Source organism: Mercenaria mercenaria, chromosome 11, assembly GCF_021730395.1.
Source record: "Mercenaria mercenaria strain notata chromosome 11, MADL_Memer_1, whole genome shotgun sequence".
In the NCBI taxonomy this organism is placed as follows: domain Eukaryota; kingdom Metazoa; phylum Mollusca; class Bivalvia; order Venerida; family Veneridae; genus Mercenaria; species Mercenaria mercenaria.
Window position 1 is genome coordinate 40,344,506 of NC_069371.1, and position 20,775 is coordinate 40,365,280.

Consider the following 20,775-nt stretch of genomic DNA (forward strand, 5'->3'; position numbering starts at 1 on the left):
CAACACTCCTTAGAACCTACTTAAGCGAATTCAATTATTATTTAAAAAAATAAAATGAATGAACTGCGTTGATTCCGAAAGGATGCAAAAAAAATAATAATAAAATAACCACACTGAGCCTAAGAACGGGGCAAAACCATGTTAGAATTATTTTTGTTTCACCAAAATTAATCGAAATTTCCACTGGTCTAACTACAGTTACATGAGTAAATATATGTATAATGGCTCAATGATGGATCATTATTCACATATTATTAACTTTAATTAACACAAAATAAGACTTCGAACACAGTTTTAAATCCGTACACTCGAAAATACCAACCGCTGTTAATTTCAAAAAGTAGCTGCGAGTTTCTGTCAGTGTTGCCTTAAAGTTTCGGTCCTCAGTCGGTATAACTTTTCCTATATAATACTGCTTATCTGATCGGGCGATTTCTGATCACATGAAAGTCAATAGAAAGTGATTACACCGATATTCTTATAAACAAAGTTAGATGAGTACTGTATATAATTCAGCCAAACACCAGCCATCGTATCTGGTTTCTATAAACGCGTTATCAAGGGGGCCTCCGCGGCCGTGTGGTTATGGTCGCCGACTTCAAATCACTTGCCCCTCATCGATGTGGTTTCGAGCCTCACTCGGAGCGTTGAATTTTTCATGTGAGGAAGCCATCCAGCTAGATCACGGAAGGTCGGTGGTTCTACCCAGGTGCCTGCTCGTGATGAAATAATGCACGGAGGGGCACCTGGGGTCTTCCTCCACCATCAAAGCTGTAAAGTCGCCATATGAGCTAAAATCATTGTGTAGGTGCGACGTTAAACCTTACAAAATAAATAAATGAACAGACGCGTTATCTAATCAGCAATCTCGTTACACTTAGAAAAAAAGCTGTTTATTGACCTTCAGAATTTTTTACCTTAGGAACAACCTAACTGAGATATTACTCATACTGCTCTTTTTAAGTGTAGTCCTACAACAAAGACCTAAAAAACTGATTTTCACCTAATTATCATACAATAGCTGGCCATCAAAAGACAATCATATATATTATTAAGTTCAAAAATTCTATATTTTCACAATTCTAAACATTGTCATATTAATCGTACTGAGTCGTCTTATTATATATAACTTTAAATCCTGCTGTCTGATGGTTTAAATTTGAACAAAAGCGGTCTAATCAAATGAAAAATTGATTTCGTATTTCGTATCATATGACTATTGACTCCTAAAATATGAACCATTGACCACTTATCCAGTTGGATCCGAAGTTAATCTAGGAAAAGTCATGGTTTCATTGTTCTGTCAACTTATTCGTTGCATAAACACTCTAAGAAATGGAGGCTGCGTATATATAAACGTCTTTGACTTTGTTTAAATATTTTGATACATTTTGGTGAATTTAAAAAAAGCTGTACTAACAAATCCTTATAAGCAACGCGTACGATTAAGTAGCATCTATTTCCTTTTAGATTCTGTGGAAATGCGGATTTGACGACTTGAGAGAAATATTGATCTCGGGCTACACACTCGGCTATTATACCACTTTTTCCTGGACCATAGATACAATAATTGCATTTGAGTGCGGTCGATATGGGGATTAATCGACCTTGAAAACTGAAATCTAAAGAGCCTTATAGGCAACAATCATTTCATAATATGTAACTGATTGAACAATTTATATGTTACTTATAGAAATGTTTGCAAGCTTTTGCAGGGCTTGGAAAGTTTTTCTACTGTTATGGGCATACATTGTTCACGATGTCACATTTTATGACGTCATTGCTGCTGGTCAATTTCCGCCTTCGAGCCAATATGTCTTTTCATTATCTATCTCCTGACTGTGTTTAAGCCAACAGAAATAACCATCTGTAAAGATTTAATATTTTAACACTTCATTGAATTTCTTACAAACAAGAAAAACACAAGTACATCCTGTAATTCTCTATAAAAAAGTTTTTATTCTAAATCACAATTGACAAAAATGAACAATTAAAGAAGGAATTATTCTATCAAATATATATATAATTTGTTATGCTTCATGTATCATAAACAATTGCTCTACAGTGCTTATAAAAGCATAAATTAACAATACATTAATTGAAATAATAACCACAATCACAGATTTGAACTATGCCTTCAGAAACATATCTGACTACTAAAATCATAGTTCCCACGAGAGGTCATGTGACATTGCTTTGATTTGGACAGAAAACCATGTATTATCCCCGAATCCGTTAAATGCCACTCTAGCATCAATACGCGGAATGATACATGGGCTGTATTGAGGGTGGCCGCCAAACTTGATCTTGACACAGTTGAAAAGAAATGATTTATTAGTCATGAAACTAAAACATTGAAATAAATATGGACTACGGTTGTTTAAACAGGTCTATAAAACAAAACAAAATGATGAGCAGATAAGCTTTATCAGAAAATGTAATTTATATAATAAATTTAGATAGTATTTATAAGGCATACTATGTTATTATTTTCATCAAGTCTTTACTGTTGTTGACTTTTACAAGTATACAAAACAATACAAAGTGTGGAAGCTGCAAATTGTACATGAGAAATGCAATTTGTGTTAAATGTACATTATCAACTGCAAAGACAATTATAGCAATCATTCATTAGACATGAAAAGTAGACATTTGCAATTATTGCCTACTGTAGTTGACTGCAGATCACTACAAATATAAAATTTATGAAAAATAAGTGGTACATGAAAATGTTATTTACGCTACCAACATGAGTAGACAAATATTGCACAGATTTTTGCATATGTACAAGCAATTCTATAATAGTCATACAAATATAGCTAGTAATGAATTAAGACGAAACAAATTTCAGTGCTATTTACACATAATGTTTTGGAAAAGCGGAATTAAGAAAAAGTTTCCAGAGCTATGTATCATTGTGCTCCGACTGCTGTCCCTGAAACAAAACCTACATCTGTTTTTATTTTATTTTGTACATCGTGTACATGAATGTATATTTTAAAAAATACATAAGTAAAATGGTACCATTAGAGGGGGAAATACATCCGAAATACACACCACGGGTAAAGTTTCTAAAAAGATAACTTAAAGACGCTCGCGATAGTTTTTTTAGGCGGGTCAATATTTACCCCAACACCTTGCCAATTTGGTTGTGTTTCTAACCGATGTAGCTCATTGCAGAGTTGGAGCGGTCTTCTGCGCATGCCCGGAAGTGATTATCTAATGTCGCGTACGGCGGCAAAAATGCGAAAATTATTGCATGTTCGCATGCATTTAGTGTATAATATGTATGATATACTGACTAGAGTTAGTATCACCATGGTTACAAAATATATACATTTAAAGTACTTTTAGTTTAAATTGCTTCAATCCGGCATATACTGGAGTCTGTAATTTATACCGGCGCTCCAACTCTGCATTGAGTCACAGCTGTTTCTAATCCCGCACCGTACCCATACCGTACATCCGTATTCGTAAACTATAGGTTTTGTTCGGAGAAAGGCTGAAACATACATCGTTCTAGGACATCAAAATACTTCAGAAACACCTTGAAATCCGCTTATTAAGAAACCTGCCGTTTGATAATTTGATATATCTCTAAGTCATTTGCTCAAAGACTGAAAGAGAATTTCGTACCAACCTGCGTTTTATAAATGCCCGCCTCAACCCACCTCGTTGTAATTTGATTTAAGCGAAATCTCATATGGTGACCTATCAATTTTCTTTTTATTTTTAGATTAGGTAGACATAACCAAAGGTATATGCAGAGTTTGATTAAATTCTATTATGTGAAACTCGACAAAATAGCAGAAGAACCAACTTAAAATTGACAAAAATATGCAAAAATAGCCCTTGGGTCTGCTGAACAAGTATTCCTTTCTTTACAAAATCATTTTCTTTTGATTTCTCTGAGCATGTTTCAAATAGATATATTGTTTTCCGTTATAAAATGCTTAGATATCAAATTTATGCCGGCTATTGTACTTTACTGAAATATATTTTAGGAGTATAGAAATTTTGAAAAATGTTTAAAATAGCAACATATCTAGGGGCAAATTAGATTGAAACAAAGCTGGAGACCTAGTATTTTTATTTCATTTTTCAATAAATCATAGCATGATCTTTTAATACAGAACATTTCATCAAAATCTATAATTGAGAAAAAAATTATGAAACTGTAGCGAGCGTCTTTAAAATAAGAGATGAAAACAATGTAGGTTGCTGTTGTGACTAACAAAATTTGATGGTGGGATCACCGAATAATCCCAGTGGCCTTGCCCTTTATCAATTGACTATATGAATCTAAATTGATAAACAAAAACTAGAAGGGCTATGGATGCCCTTAGAAAAATATGTTAAGTACATTTACACTTTATAGTGATCATATGATATGAAGTTTCCTGGGAATGCCGTTAAAAATGTGAAAAAAAATGCGGACAACGTTCGCATAACGGACCGACTAACCGATTGGCCTACCGGCACACCAACCATAAGATGAATCCGATATACCCTTTTGAGTGTATAGTAAAACAAATAAAGACATCATATTGAATGAACAATTACTATACAGTGTCTATGTAAACATGTATACATGTAAACATAAAACAAACATATGTACGTGCGTGCGTGCGCGTGCAGAAAGTACTCTGTGTTAGGTTAAAGTAACACTATTAAATGTATAAGTAAACCTAAACTGTGCAAGTGGATTCAGTTAATGACTCTTCCGAATTTAAAGAACATGATGGCATGTCAGAGGCATAATTTTCAGTCTGTGAAATATGCTGTGAATTTGATCTTTGACCTTAATGATCATAGGCAATCGTTTGTAGACCATAGGACCAACATAGATCAAAATATTGGTAGGAAACCATTTCAGTCTCAATTCAGTGTGACCATTACCTTTGATACATTAGCCTCTAAATCAAAAGGAGTCATTTAGGGACCACATGCAATCATCGAGTGGTGTTTGTCGGAAATGGGACCAAGCCTTATTAAAAAGGATCAGAAACCGTTTTTCAGTAACTGTTTCGAAGTCAATGTGAAACTTACTAACAGGCCACGAAAAATAAGGGTCATCTCCTGATAGCATGAAGCTTTAAGACAGTATGCCGAAACGTTTTTAGTAATTAAACAGAAACCGTTTTCATCACTGTGATCTTGACCTTTGAGCTAGTGATCGCCTAAACAATAGCAGTCATTAAGTGACCACTTGCAAGGTAGTTTGCCATTTACAGGACCAAGTTTGATATAAGTCTGTGAGATCGTGACTATTAGGTACTGACAGAAAAAGTCATGGAAATCATTAAGTGAAAACGCAATAATCGTAAGAAATTTGATATATTATGGGAGACCAAATGTCCTACAGTCGAATCGAACGACCGATAAACCAACTGTCTGATATAAGCGAAACAGTTTTCCCCTTTTCTTCTAAGATGAGGTGGAAAATTGAATGACCTTAACTTTAATGTCAAACGTCAAGTTAAATTGACCTTGAAAAAGATCTATCTCGATATTTAAAGAAGTATTTCAAAAATATTTGTTAAACAAAATCAACATTCACATTTAAGTGTTAAGCTCCCTTGTGTCGCTTTCCCAGATCCCATCCCAAAGTGATACACGTGTCGTATTTAATATATAGAACTGAAACAAAATACAAATTAGGTGGACTTTTTTTAAAGTTCTTATCCTTAGCAAATATAGTCAGTCATTTATTAGTTGTTTTTTTTTATTTCTGGTAAACAGTTAAGATCCCTACAACGTATGTGATTGTTACGTTTATTACGATGGCAAATATTTGTTTGCCTCATATTGACGATGTATGTGACAGTCTCTTACTTATTTTGCTTAATTTGGGACAGGAATTTACCAAGCATCTCTTCCATCGATTCCTTCATCTGTAGCATGTGGTCGCGATTTTTGTTTTGCATGTCATTCATCTTCTCCTCTAACCTTGTCATTGATCGATCAATATTTGTCTGGAGTTTCGTTCTATCACTCTCAATTTTTTCGTTTATTTCTGTTTTTAAATCTAATAATTGCTGGTCCACTTTTAAATGTAATTCTTCTTTCATCTCGTTTGCCTGTCGTGCAAATTCTTGTGAAAGAGCTTGATCCATATAATCGAGTCTTTCTTTTAGGTCATTTGTACGTTCTGACTGTGTTATCCTATTTTCTGTCGCTGAAGTTTTGTCACAGCTAACTGGAATATCAGTATTTGTGTTACCTTGCATAAACTGTTTCATTTTAAAAGGGCGCGGTATATTTAGTGCACTAAAAACGTCATAAATAGGAGTGACTAAGCAGATGTTGCCCATACCAGCTTCAACCATTCCTATTCCTAGCAATTCATTTCCTTCAATAGCGAAAACCATTGCCCCAGAATCACCTGGTTTAGCAAACATTGTATCACCAACTGATTCGATCTCATACTGGTTAAATAACATAAATCCCCAGTTTTGAGCAGTGTTTGTCCTAATGGTGCTGCCACGTAATCGAAAGCTTCCTTTTGTTATTCCACTTGCGCTTCCATGTTTTACAACCAGAACCATTCTTTTAGGACTTTGTGATATTTTCCCTGAATGGAAGGTCATAGGATTTTCCTGATCGAACCCTGAAAGCAGTGTAAGTGTACAAATTAAAACGCGGCAAATATACAGTTGTATATATAGCAGTAAAACATGTAAAAGAATTTATGCCCAGTTGTCGTATCATATTTATAGTAGGTACAATGACCGTTCCGTGACTTTGGTGTGAATGAACAAATTACATTATATAAAATTCTTACATTATCCAATACTTGATTCGATTTATATATTTTTACCTGCTTCACGGTCATTAGCTGCATCAGGAAATATGCCTGAATTTGGAAAGCGTTTTCGAACATGAATAACAGCTGCGTCAACGCCAGTAGTGCCGTCTCCTCCTTCGATGAATACCGCTCTTACCAGTGTACCAAATGGCTCCGAAGGCGGAGTAGGTTGATATACGTAGTTAACAGAATTGTCATCTACCGGAAATTTTGCTGCCCAAATACCATTGCGTTGAAGGTTTTTCAAGTTTGGGTTTTGAGCAAACACATGTGCACAAGTCAAACAGTAAATTTCATTTTCAATTTCAATGAACCCACCGAGTGTCCCTATATTGGACTGCCCTGCAAAACTTTGTCCACTTATTGCGCAGCCCATTTTTACAGTATCATGAACATCATGCGAACCAAGGAATGGAACGCATATTCCTTCTCTGACATCCACAGAAAAACCGTTTAATATTTTTGGAAAGGGTTCCTCGTCGATGGGAATTAAACCTTTTTTCGGTACATAAAGAGATATGCAGACCTCGTTTGTCATTGCTGCATCAGCTAGCCCATATCTTGTAGACTTTATCCAACTAACAGATATACGAGTGATGTTACTGTGTCTTTTCATCAGTCCTTGTGAATGACGCTTCATGCGTCTTACTGCTTTGTTGATTTTTTCTTCTGGCACAGAATTTGAGTTTTCGCGTTGTTGTATATCCTTATTTTCCTGTGAATTATTCACTTCGTCTATGCATATTTGTTCCACATTGTAATCAAATGCATTGACCGTTTGGATTTTTGTCGCTGTGATCGCTGCAAATACTATCGCACTTTCCTCGGTACGTGTATTGTGGATGGTTTTATAAGCTGCATAAACATTGGCAATTTCTTTTGACTGCGCTTTGATATATAAGCGTATTTCATCACAAATAGCCTTAAGTGTTTCAGAATTCCTCCCAAATTCAATAGAAGCGTTGTGCAGCATTTCTTGAGTCAGGAGAATTCTTTCAAATATCAAACGCTGTGCTTCTTTTCTGTCTTTATTTTTGATGCATGCCTCCCATGACTCGTCATCTAATGAATACACAAATAAATATTTAAAAAATGTTATTGCATGATGTTGACTAACTAATAAATCAAGCATTTAGTTTCGTACACACATTGTAGATTCATGAGCCAGAATTGTTTTTACAATGACCTCTGTATCAAATGAAATATATATACGTCAATGAACGTATGAAAACAATATCAACAGTTTGTAAAGTCAACAAAACGTTTTATTCTTTTTAACATTTGTTTTTCTGTGTCTTTGAAAGGCAAGAGATAATATAACAATAAGTGCTACTGATGTAAATTCATGCCTAAACGGTCAGTACTAATTTCACATCGAAATACCATCACTACATAGATTCCTAATCTCAAAAAAATACTGTTTTATCAGAAAAGATAAGAACATCCATCATTTTTTGCAATATTATCAGTAAATAGTACATGTTACATAAATATATTCTTATGAGGGGAGTTTTGATTATTAAGACTTTCAGTTGTCTTTTTGGTCATTTGTCGGTCAGCCGACGTGTTATAAACAGTTATCAATATGTTATCTTTAATAAAAATCAATACTACATATGCTGCAAAAGATTTACTTCGGAAATTCTATAGTTAATTCACTGCGGCTATAAACGTCTGAAAACGAATAACTTTGAATGGTGGTTCCGAGATCTATCGAGATCAATTTTTTTTTTTAACATTGCTGCTCAATCACAGCATGAGAAGGGAGTAGTATAAGTAACAGTTACAAACACCGACTGTTAAATTTCGCAGGTATCACGATATCAACTTGACATTTTACAAGATTTTTGTCAGATCACTGAAAACACTGCAAATGATATTTGACGTCACTGACTAAGTGTATTCGACTGCAGAAGTTGGTTCAGTATCAGGTTTTTATCATAAAATCGCAAAACAAATTATAACTTTTTGTTTCTTTAACGTTGCCCCTGAGTATGATATGTAGACAGTTGGCTAACTGGGAAAGAGGCCTAAGGTTAACAAATCCGTAGGCATGTTTTAGTACAATATGGTATTATACCTCAGAAGGTTTGTTATGATTTCTTCTATTCAACCAGGGTGCATACCAGGCTTATAGAAAATGTTCATAGTATCATTAGTTGATGAAATGTATAAATGTTTTAGATTAAATATATTGTAATATGAATAAACATGTTCATCACACTACTTATTATGGAAATTGAGGCCCATACAGGGTTTTTAAAAATGTTTTGAAATTTTAAATAGGCTACGCATAATTTAGAAGAATATTGTTTTTACATTATTTTTGAAATCTCCACGATAGTAAGATGGAGTATTTAAGGTTCAGGTGCGTTACATTCATTCTATTACACAATATAACCACAAAATAATAAAAAGGCATCTCTATGGGACATGTTTATCGTAGTTTAATTGATAAATAAAAGTTCGTCAGAAAGGTTTGCTTGACTGATCTCATTTTCCATAAGTTGCAGAACATAAAATGTACCAGAATATTTTCTTCAGCACTTAAATACGAGTATATGTTCTTAGAAAGTTATTTTTACCAAAGAAAACAATTTTGAGGCTATATAGCGGTTTATTCACATTTCATGATCATTTAGATTAATAAGTTATTAGTTAACAGAATAATTGCCGAAATATGTTTAAAATATACCGATTTATGATTGAACTTCACCATTTTATAAGTATAGGGGTAGTCACTTCTCTTTAATAGGGTGTAAGTGGAACTTTAACTAATATGACATAGTATGAATATTATAATGTTAATAATCAAACGATTCCATATTGGCCTTGTTATTTGTCCAAGGATAGTCGTACTAATGCCATAGGCCGAGGGCCAATACGACTGACCAAGGACAAATAACTAGGCCAATATGATTAAAGGCACTCGCTGCAGTTTTTCCGTACGGGTCGATATTTACCTCAACACCGTGCCAATTTGGATCGATGTAGCTCACTGCAGACTTGATGGTTCGACTTCTGCGCATGCCCGGAAGTGATTATCTAATGTCGCGTACGGCAAAAATTCGCAAATAATTGTATGTTCGCATGCATTTAATGTACACAATGTATAATATACTGACTAAAGGTTAGGGTAAGTATCACCATGGTTACATAATATATACATTTAAAGTACTTTTAGTTCAAATTGCTTCAATCCGAGATATACTGTAGTCTGTTATTTATACCAGCGATCAAACTCTGCATTGAGTCACAGCTGTTTCTAATCCCGTACCGTACATTCGTAAACTATAGGGTTTGTTAAAAAAAGGGCAGAAACTTTCATCGTTCTATGCCATCAAAATGCTTCAGAAACACCTTAAAATCCGCTTATTAAGAAATCTGCCGTTTGATAATTTTATATATATATTTCTAGTCATTTGCTCAAACACTGAAATAGTATTTCGTACCAACATGCGTTGTATAAATGCCCGCCACACCCGACTTCGTTGTAATTTGATTTAAGCGAAATCTAATATGGTGACCTATCAATTTTCTTTTTGTTTTAGATTAGGTAGACATAACCAAAGGTATGTGCAGAGTTTGATTAAATTCTATTATGTGAAACTCGATAAAATAGCAAAAGTACCAACTTAAAACTGACAAAAATATGCAAAAATAGCCCTTGGGTCTGCTGAACAAGTATTCCTTTCTTTATAAAATCATGTTGTTTTGATTTCTCTGAGCATGTTTCAAATAGATATATTGTTTTCCGTTATAAAATACTTAGATAATCAAATTTATGCTGATTATTGTACTTTACTGAAAGATATTTTAGGATTACAGAAATTTTGAAAAATGTTTAAAATAGCAACATATCTAGGGGCAAATTAAATTGAAACAAAGCTGGTGACCTAGTATTTTTATTTCATTTTTCAATACCTCATAACATGATCTTTTAATACAAAATATTTCATCAAAATCTATTATTGAGAAAAAAAAATACGAAACTGTAGCGAGCGTCCTTAATGATAATTTTATTATTCAACTTTTGATAATTGACGGTAACGCCATTTTAGAACTTTTGATTTACCTTACGGTTACCGTATAAATACTGAAGTTAAAAAATTGAGTTTATCATTTTACTGGCTAAAATTTTCATTTAGCCAGAAAAACAGAATGTGTTGTAAGTATGTGTGAATAATTTTGAAAGATATATGCCTTGACATAATCAGCAACAACTTAAACTTACGAAATTTATTTTCTCTTGTGAGTAGCTTACTATTTGAGCTGAGATAGAAACTGTTTTAAATGTCATTTCTTTGTAGGATGTAGGCAACAAGGCACACAATTTACACATATGTGTTGATCAAGATAATACAACCTACCAATTAAATATTATACACCCCCTTGCCTCGTTTTGTTCTTATCCGAAATTGTGTGCAGTTTACAACTGACATTCGAGTTCGCAACCAATACCCATCTACTTACCAGAATATGAATCGTTATCTAAATGTCTAAATGTCTGTTTAAGATAAGTAAGTCTCATCCTTTCAATTAATCTGAGTTCCGCATGTTTTCTGAATATATAATTCCTTGAACACCTCTGACAGAAACTCGTTTGTACACAATAACGAATAAGCCGAAAGTAACGTTATTATTTACAAAAACGTATGTATCGACTTACTTATCACATGAACATGCATATATGTAAGATTATATTTTTGTCAAAAATGTGAAAACTATTGTAATGTATATTTTTACGTAAAAACAAAATGGAGTCATTTAAAAATCGAACGGAAGTGACTTCTCCGTATTGGCCCTGTCTTTTAAACCAACCAGAATTTTTGAATTCCGTATTTGCACTGTTTTCTCTTTTTTGTCCTGCTTTTTTCTCATATTGGCACTGTTTCCTCATATTGGTTCAGTTATGCTTTGTAAAAGCTCTACTTGTTTCATATGATGTGTGCAATTGATCTAATACAATGTGTAATATTGTAAAATTGAATAATAATTGTTGATACAATGTTCTACGCTAGATAAGTGAACATCATTTCTTTCAATAAGAATATATATTTCTGGGTTCATTCGCTTACCAACACATTCGTATTTTATTGTATAATAGAACAATCTATGCATCAAATTGCCACATGCACTTGCCAAACCTTTAAACTAGGCACTGTCAAAAGTAAAGATATTCTATGCATGTAAACGTGTAATGACAGTATAACAACCCATACAATGCATTAAGAACAATGTCAAAAAGACCGATTTCTACGGAAAGAATCGGTATTGACAGGAACCATTTTGAATGACCAAATAAAGCTACAACTAACAACTAGCAAACTGACATGTCTCATTAGTCATTGGTAGAATTGGTTTAATGCATCTGTGGTAAACATTTCTTTAATAGTTCTTATCTTAGCGAAAGCATAAATTATGTGGAGTATCTCTGAAATATGAAACATTGGGACACTGTGACTGGTGTACGGCGGAAGATAAATTACCGCTTGTTCAATATGCTTGGTACATATTCACCGAACTGCGCGTTTATGTGAGAAATGTACGATTGAAATGGGCTAGTGCACTTTCCCGTTCATGACTATGGTTTTTATAGTATACATAGGGACAGGGTGTAACATGTACAGAGGCATTTTCCTTTTGGTCTGGTGCCAGTTGGTCCTCCATGCATTATCTCATCACGAGTGGGTACAGCCATTGGCCTTCTTTAAGCCAGCTGATTGGCTACCTCACATGAAGAATCCTACGTTCTAAGTGATGCCCGAAACCCATATTGGTGTCCTTAGTCAGCGACCGTAACCTCTCGGCCACGGATGCCCAGTCAAGGTGTAAGTCAGAATGAGCAGGCAGAAGTGTGGCCAGACACAAGTCTATTTCACCTTTTTAGTTTGTCCTTAGAACGATATATTAATAAGACCATTCATTGTGGTCCTTGAATTGCATAATCATGTGATTAGGAATGGAGCAAGAGTAACTATACTTGGGTAATGTTATAGTGGAAACAGCTTGTAATCCATAAAATGTCATGAGCATGGACGCGTAATTGGAATGTAAATATTTCATGTAGGCATAGGAAATAGAAATCAATATAATTGCACCTTACCTAATCCTACCAGGTTTTCTGTATTACAAAAGTGCTTCTGTTGCGGCATTTTGATACAAGCGAAACTGTATTATCTGCACTATGAATTACTTACTGGTACTTCGTGATATTATTGGCTTTAACAAAACGTTTATTTTTTACCATATGTAAGTTGACAGAATCGTAGTAACCATGTTTTGAGGGGTAAATCAAACACAAATGAATAAATCCTAAATGTTTTTGTTGTGCAAAAAAGTATGATATTGTGTCTAAAACAGAATTCATTTTCCACTCAATTGTGTAATTGCAAGGGAAGAAAACTAATAGATATCTCTGCTTTTAAGTACTAGCCAAAGGCAAGAGTTGTCATTCTTTGTGGATCACAACGTTAAATCAAAAATTAAACATTCTGTTATTGATATTAACAAAACTATCTCATTTGGAAAAAGAAACAACTGCCCGTTTAACAGCTAATGCATGTATTTACTTCCAGTTACACCATATTACATTTCTCAAGAAGTTTTCACCTCACTTTTGCAAATATTTGTAAGGGACGCTGTCGTACAGGTGGAGCGTGCCTTCTCCTCCTCTTATAGAATTTGAGAACCTAACAGTTATTTCACTTAAATTCTGGTGCTTACTTCACAAACGGGAACATCTTTGCAAAATTTTGTCCCATAGCTTATTCATATGGCTTATATCGTACCACTTCAAGATTTAGTTCCTAGACTTCACTTAATACGTTTGTGAATGCCGTTTAAAGATACATGTAAGATTTTAAAAATACCTACCTATTTTCCATTCTGGAGCACTGTCATTTACTTCATATCCTGTGCAGACAGTGCCGCCAACAGCGCCTAAATAACACAAAATGCAAGAAAAAGGTTTTATAAAATTATATATTTGTGTTCTATTTAGGGAACTGTTCGTCAAATACCTGTTTTCAATTTACTGAATAAGCGTTACGTTTAAGCATTAACAAGATTTATCATGATTGTGGATAGTACACTACCATCCCTGTAAACAAGTGTGTCAAAGGAAACGCATTTAAACAGGGGAATAAACTCACAATGTCCATACCTGTTTCCAAATAGGACATGACGTCCTTCTCCTTCTGGAAAATAGAAAAATACAACAATACATATGTAACATCATTTTATTCTGTGTTTGATGAGAATAAGGTATAGAGATTGATATTTAGCTTCGTGTTCGGACATCATGTAAATAAATATGCAATGTAGATGCGTTTGTTTATAATTATACTACGAGCGAGGTAGGGTAGATAAATGATAACTTTATTTCATTTATACTTTTGTATTTCTGTCATTTAAAGGTATAAATATTTCATCTGCATTTGTCAGCCTTGCATACACATCTAAAGGCAGTTGTAACCAATAGTGTCATGAGGCCCTAAAGAGCTTATTACTACTTAATCGTTTTAGCACTCAATATATCATGTAAGGTTACACTTATAATTATAATTACAATAATAATATGTAACTACATGTATACTGAACAAAACAGCTTGCCATCTGTTATTTTGCCAATGTCTTGAAACTTACTTTAGGTACTTTACTCTTGAAATTTTGCGCACGGTACGAACAATATAGTCAAGTTTCTGAGGGTGGGAACATAAATTCTTATGTACAAAGGAGTTTCAGAAAAACATCTCTAGTAATAATTAAAGCAATATTTTACGTACGGTAAACTCTCCTGAGAAATTAATATGGCTGTCAATATGATGGCCAACGATTTAAAACTACCCTTTTTTAATTCGTCAGACAATTTTAAGAGCATTTAGTAAATAACTTTAAATAGCCTAAGGACAAAACATTTTCCTATATTTGTTGATTTGGTTGAATCTTGCACCACATCGCAATATAGGTGTTAAATATTTCAGAGCCATAATTATATCGAACAGTTTCGACAAAATATCGAGGATTTGTACGAAAACTGAGCCATTGTCCAAGTCCAAAAAAAATGCCATAATTCAGCCAAACTAGTTGATAGAGTTATGTACTCTTGCCTACAGGTACAGACTGTTATGATAAACAGGTGATAAAAGTTTTAAAGCCTTACGTCAAACACTTTACGCAAAATATGACCTAGTTCGAAGAACTTAACAAGGATTTGTAAATTAAAAGGGGCCATAATTCAGCAAAAATCCTTGATGGAGTTATGTGCTCTTGCCTAAAACTGGACATGGTAATGGTACACAAGTGTTGAATTTTGCAAAGCTTTATCTCAAATGACTTTGTCGAAATATGGACTGGTACGAAAGAACTGAACCGATAGGTGGTGCCGACACCGGCGACGACTCAAACGCCGACGCTGTGGTGAGTACGACATCTCTACTTAAAACATCTCGCGAATTATAAGGTGAAATTAAGGCTAATAATCCAGTATCCTTTACCAAATATTCTCTTTTTCATTTAATTCCTGTAGCTTTTCAATTTATAGACAAAATTTCTAAACATGTATATACACTATCAAAGAAACATGCGACTTCTGGTAGTATATTTGTAACAAGCAGATCTCTAAAACTGGGTGGGGAAAATCAACCCCTGAAGTCGACTAATTTGAAAATCACGAACTTTACTTTTTCTCTGAATGACATTTAAGATTTGATAATGATTGAATGTAGCGATAAAAATAAATTAACGATTATAAAATGTATACAAATGAGCTTTGAAAGCAGATCTATAAATAGTTTTCACCTGTTTGCACGCGTTCTGTATTTCTTCCAGCCTTGTTCTATCAGTCAGTAGTTCAATCGTGTTATATCCTTCGTCTTCATCTGTTTCAGTAGACTTTAGCCTTCCAACGCCGAATTCTAAACTTCTAAACCTTTGTTCTACATCATGACGCAAGTCAGCTATACAACATCGGGTATCTTTTAAAATACGGTCACCTGTGTCTACTATTTGCCTCGATATTCTTTCTAAATCATGTTTAATTTCTGCATTTAAACTCTGCAAGCAATAAAAAGGTGCGTGAATTCTCATTGTCAATTCCTAGATAAGCAATGAACAAAGAAAAAACACTAAAAATCTTACTTTTGAATTTTAATGAACGGCACCAATTAAAGAAATTACAAAAAAATCCAATGCATTAACTTCTAGAATTCGTAATATTATTTCTTAACTTATTCTTGTGACATTACGTTTGTATCAAGTTACCCGAATGTATGCATATGAAGTCTCCTAAAACGAAGAACATCGTACTGCATGTCCTCTGGTTAGACAGCTGGTGTACTGTCTAGTCTGGTAATGCAAATATTTATGTGTCAGTGTTTCTGTGTAATATTAGGTTATTTAACATTGTTCTGTACAATATAGAGATATATTTGGACGAGTGTCCAGCTGTGAAGAGGCTCTTCCAATATGATTTTCCCAGCTGGGTACCAGTGCAAATATACCTCGGATAGTACAATTAAATGTTGAATGACCTTTAATTCTATATCTATCTTATTTTAGTTTAAATTAAAAATGATTCACTGACTTTTGTATTTCTGCCGTCCTCATTTCAAGACGCATAATCTAACCCTGTACACAGAGCGCCTACTTCACCGGATTTACATTCGGAACATTTTCACGCGTTTCGGGCTTTATCGTACGTCCAACTACGGAAAAAATACAGGCTTTTTGTTCGCACGTGCGTGCAATAAGGTAATATATGGTACTGTCAAATGTTGCAAATGAACATTCAAGATTGACAAAACATAAAAAGATATAAAATAAATACCCTTAAGCTCACGTGGTACTTTTATACTTTTTATGAGACTGCTTTTTTAAATTACTGAACTAAATTACAGTGATCCTTTTCCATTTTTTTCTGTTTTTGTTTTTGATTTTGTTTGTTTGTTTGTTTTTCTTTTTTTTTAATTTGTTTTTAAATGTGTGACTTACAGATAATAATACTGCATGTGCAATTTACCCTTAAAAGATCATCTGATAACTGTTTATATTTTTATGTAACATCTTACCGTGCCATAACGGGAGGACAATGTCTCAGAGTACACAGACTGGCTCCTGTCAACTTGTCCGGAAGGAATGATGATCGGGGTTGTTTCTGTTGGGGTGTTCGCTGCAATTGTTTATGTCGTATATCAACAAATATGTAAATAAAATATTTTCATTACATATATATTCAGTATTGTTGATTTATTTTAAAGATGCTTCACCATGTTCACAAACAAACACTTTCAGCATGGCTTTCTACTCATATTTTTAATACTTAGTCTAATTAAGCTATCGTTAAAATTGTGAAATCGATAAAATAACGCATTTTAACACATAGTTTAACATCACATAATATTAGATTTTTAAACTTAAACGAACGACGTAAACGGAAAACTTACTTCGGAAAACAGTTGGGTGATTCTCAAATCATATATGTGCTGATATATTTCGTAAATATTTTTTAATTCTTTTATTGTTAATATTTTCTTAGGAAGCCTATGTGGCCGTTGACTTGCCCAATCGCGCTTCGGACTAAAACTTTCGCTTTTAATGCAGAATTCTTTTATCAGTCTATCAGTAATGAATATTTTCCAACGGTATACTATAGATTCTTATGTTTTTGACAATTGAAGAAACACAAGAAGGGATAATGAAATCATCATTACAAATGTCGCGGTTCATATTTGAAACCTTTTTAACACGGCTACTAAAACCCTAGCGCCACCACCAAGGAGTGGTGATAAGGGAAAGAGCTATCGGCATTTCCGTGGTGCAGCTATAGTCCCTGGCTCGCTCAAGTGACTGGCTTTTCATCATCTTTAATAATAATAATTTCAAACATATTTTGCTTAGATTATTTCAGTTATTTCAGTTATACGTATTTTCATAATATAAGATTTATCTGCTAACAAGATTTGATAACAATTATCTTTATATAACGAATGCATTCTTTGTGTTACTATTTATAACATCATGTTAAGTTTGTTTTTCGATGTGGCCGTGTTATGTAAACATAAATATCTACATATAGTGAAAACTTCCAGTATCATAATAATAAAATAATGAAAACAATGTCGTATCAGAGTAATTGATTTTTTTGTATTAATATAAAAAAATACAGAAAATGGTTAGTTTAAACTGTATTTATTTCCACAAATTGTATATACAAACATGAGTACTATATTTAAATTAACAAAGTTTGATAAAAAACAAACAACAATCAAAATAGTACAAACAAACAAGTAAACAGATTTTCAATCGAATGGATTGGAAAACAAGCTACTTAAAACTTATATGAATTCCGCTCCATAAGAAAAACAGAGGTTGGATGAAGAATAGTAACTAGGCTGTGTAAGTATGTGTATCATGTTGTGTTAATCGGAATATGAATGTGAAAAATATATGTATAATGCAAAGTTTGTGTGTGTGTGTGTGTGTGTGTGTGTGTGTGTGTGTGTGTGTGTGTGTGTGTGTATTTAATGATGATTGAAGAATTAACGAGCATGTTTATGCTATTGTCTCTCGTCGTCGTTTGGGGGTGGGAGAGGGGAGATGTTGATTGTCGCAGCTTATGTATTAAATCTATTTGTTGAGATGATAAATCGTTGAACGTCAGTGAATAGGGAAATATTATGTTGATAAGATAGATGTTCATCACTATACAGTAGATTGTTAAGAGTTAGAGCGCATTGGAGATTGGAAAATATGTCAGTTCGAAGATTTTGGTATTTTCGACAATGAAGCAGATAATGGTCGACAGTTTCCATCTCACCACAATCACATCTTGCGGTGTTTGTGATTCCTCGGCAGTTGAGGTCATAGTTAAGGGAGCTACAACCTAGACGTAATCGAGCATGAATTTGGCCTTTTCTGGATCCAGCATTAAATAAAGGATTTGATTTCGGTAGGTTTTTATTCAGATTTGATTTGAAGGCATTGACTGAAGGAGATGATTTGATATGTTGAGGAAGTAAGTTCCAGTCGTTTATTGTGCTAGGAAGAAAGGAAGATTTGTATGAATGTGACTGGCAAAGGATATTTCTGATGTTTCTTTGGTTAAATCTAGTATTGATATTATGTTGGTTTTCAGGAATTAGTGAAGACAGGTAGGCGGGTGATAGCCCATTGACCATTTTATAGAACAAAACAAGGCGATTTTTTTTCGTCGTTCTGTCAGAGGTTCCCAACCGAGATCGAGTAAGAGTTTCTGGATGTTACAGAGTTTAGTGGCACCGGTGACTATACGTGCAGCCTCGTTCTGGACGGCCTAGATTTCATTCTTTAGAGCTTCTGTACAGTTGTCCCAAACAACATCAGAATATTCCAGGATTGGACGAATAAATGAAAAGTACATTCGTTCCAGACTTTGTCGATTTAATAGAAATTTAAGAGATCTCATTATTCCAATTCGTTGCCAAGCTTTTTTCAAAGTAATAGATATATGTGAGGACCATTTTAGATCCGAGGAAAAGGTGAGACCGAGATGTTTGTGTTCAGTCACTTCGGTGATTGGTATATTGTTCATATATATTTGAGGATGATTGGGTTTGTAGAGTTTTCTTGAAAAGATCATGGATTCTGTTTTTGATGGGTTGAATGTCACAAGTCATGCTTTGGACCAAGAGTGTATAGTTTCAAGATCAGTGTTCATAGTGGTACTGGCTAAAGTTGGATCATCTACGATGATATACAGACTAGTATCATCTGCAAAAAGACGAATTTTAGAACCGATGTTTGAAACAATGTCGTTAATTATGTTAGGAATAACAAAGGTCCTAGAATAGATCCTTGCGGGACACCAGCGTTGATTGTCGACCAAGAGGAAAATGCATTTGCGTACATAACTCGCTGCTTGCGCGTGGTAAGGTATGAGGTTATCCAGTCCAGAAGTAAGCCCTTAATACCTAGAGAGGTTAGCTTATGAAGAAGTCCGCGATGCCACACCCTGTCGAAGGCCTTTGAAACGTCACAAAACACGGCTCGAACTTCTTTGCCGTTATCGAGAGTATTTTCCGAAACAGTTTGGTCATCGCCATTGAAACTTAACTGCTTAATGTATGAAATAAGATTCTGATCTTTACAGTTGCGAATATGTGATGCGTTGTCTCACATATAGTGTTGGTACCTATTTATAGCCTGTAAATACTTTATAGACCCTAGAGATGTTTAAAAAAAAAGAAGAAAAAAAGACAACAATATTTTGAAATTACTATACGAGTATAAAATGGGTGATTACTCCAGCAAGCATAATGAGACGGTGTTACGAGTATTCTCCCTTATATTGTAACGCACTTCGCGTGCAATCTGACTAAAGTACATCTCCTATTACGCTACGCTTAGGATCTGACAACGAGCTATTGATAGCCTCGTTCTGACGACCCTTCCGCTAGCCAATCAAAAGCTAACTTACAACATTCTGCAAGCTTTAAAAAGCCTTGGTTTTTGATATCTACAATTTTTATGTCGAAGGATGTCAGATAGCCGGTTAGCTCAGTGGGTAGGGCACTTGCTCTGTAAGCGAGATGTCACGGGTTCGAGCCCTGCATTGACTGCAAATTTTTCTTACTCTTTGACATTCGAACAAGTTGTCTGATTGGTTCAAATAAAAATAGATATGCGAAAATAAAAATAGCAATATTGGAAATCCAAAATATACAGAAGACGAATGTGAATGGGTCGTTCTCAGATCTTCGTTTAGAAGATCAAGTACTTTAGTCAGATTGCTTCGCGTGGTCCCTTCACTTGCTTACAACGAGACATTTTCGTTTGATTTAAGCTACGTAACCGTTCAATATTGAACTTTTTAATTTGAGATCGTAGTGGTACATGTAAAAGCGTAGTGCACGTTATTCCAACAAAATCGATGTTCCAAACACTGCAGTTCTTGCACGAAAAGAAATTGCAAGACTGCCGTTGGATTA

At 34.3% G+C, this 20,775-nt stretch overlaps 1 protein-coding gene across 1 annotated transcript in view; it reads right to left on the reverse strand.

Moving 5' to 3' along the window:
- Positions 1-1,917: 1,917 nt before the first annotated feature.
- The window catches only part of LOC123532803 (uncharacterized), a 28,024-nt gene continuing 9,166 nt past the window's right edge, over positions 1,918-20,775 (reverse strand). The window contains exons 3-8 of the mRNA XM_053517214.1: positions 16,879-16,979; positions 15,611-15,865; positions 13,974-14,007; positions 13,685-13,750; positions 6,821-7,870; positions 1,918-6,610 (exon numbers count right to left, since the gene is read on the reverse strand). Of these exons, the coding sequence (XP_053373189.1) occupies positions 5,832-6,610; positions 6,821-7,870; positions 13,685-13,750; positions 13,974-14,007; positions 15,611-15,865; positions 16,879-16,979 (2,285 nt within the window). The 3' untranslated portion in view covers positions 1,918-5,831. The remainder of the gene's footprint in view (positions 6,611-6,820; positions 7,871-13,684; positions 13,751-13,973; positions 14,008-15,610; positions 15,866-16,878; positions 16,980-20,775) is intronic.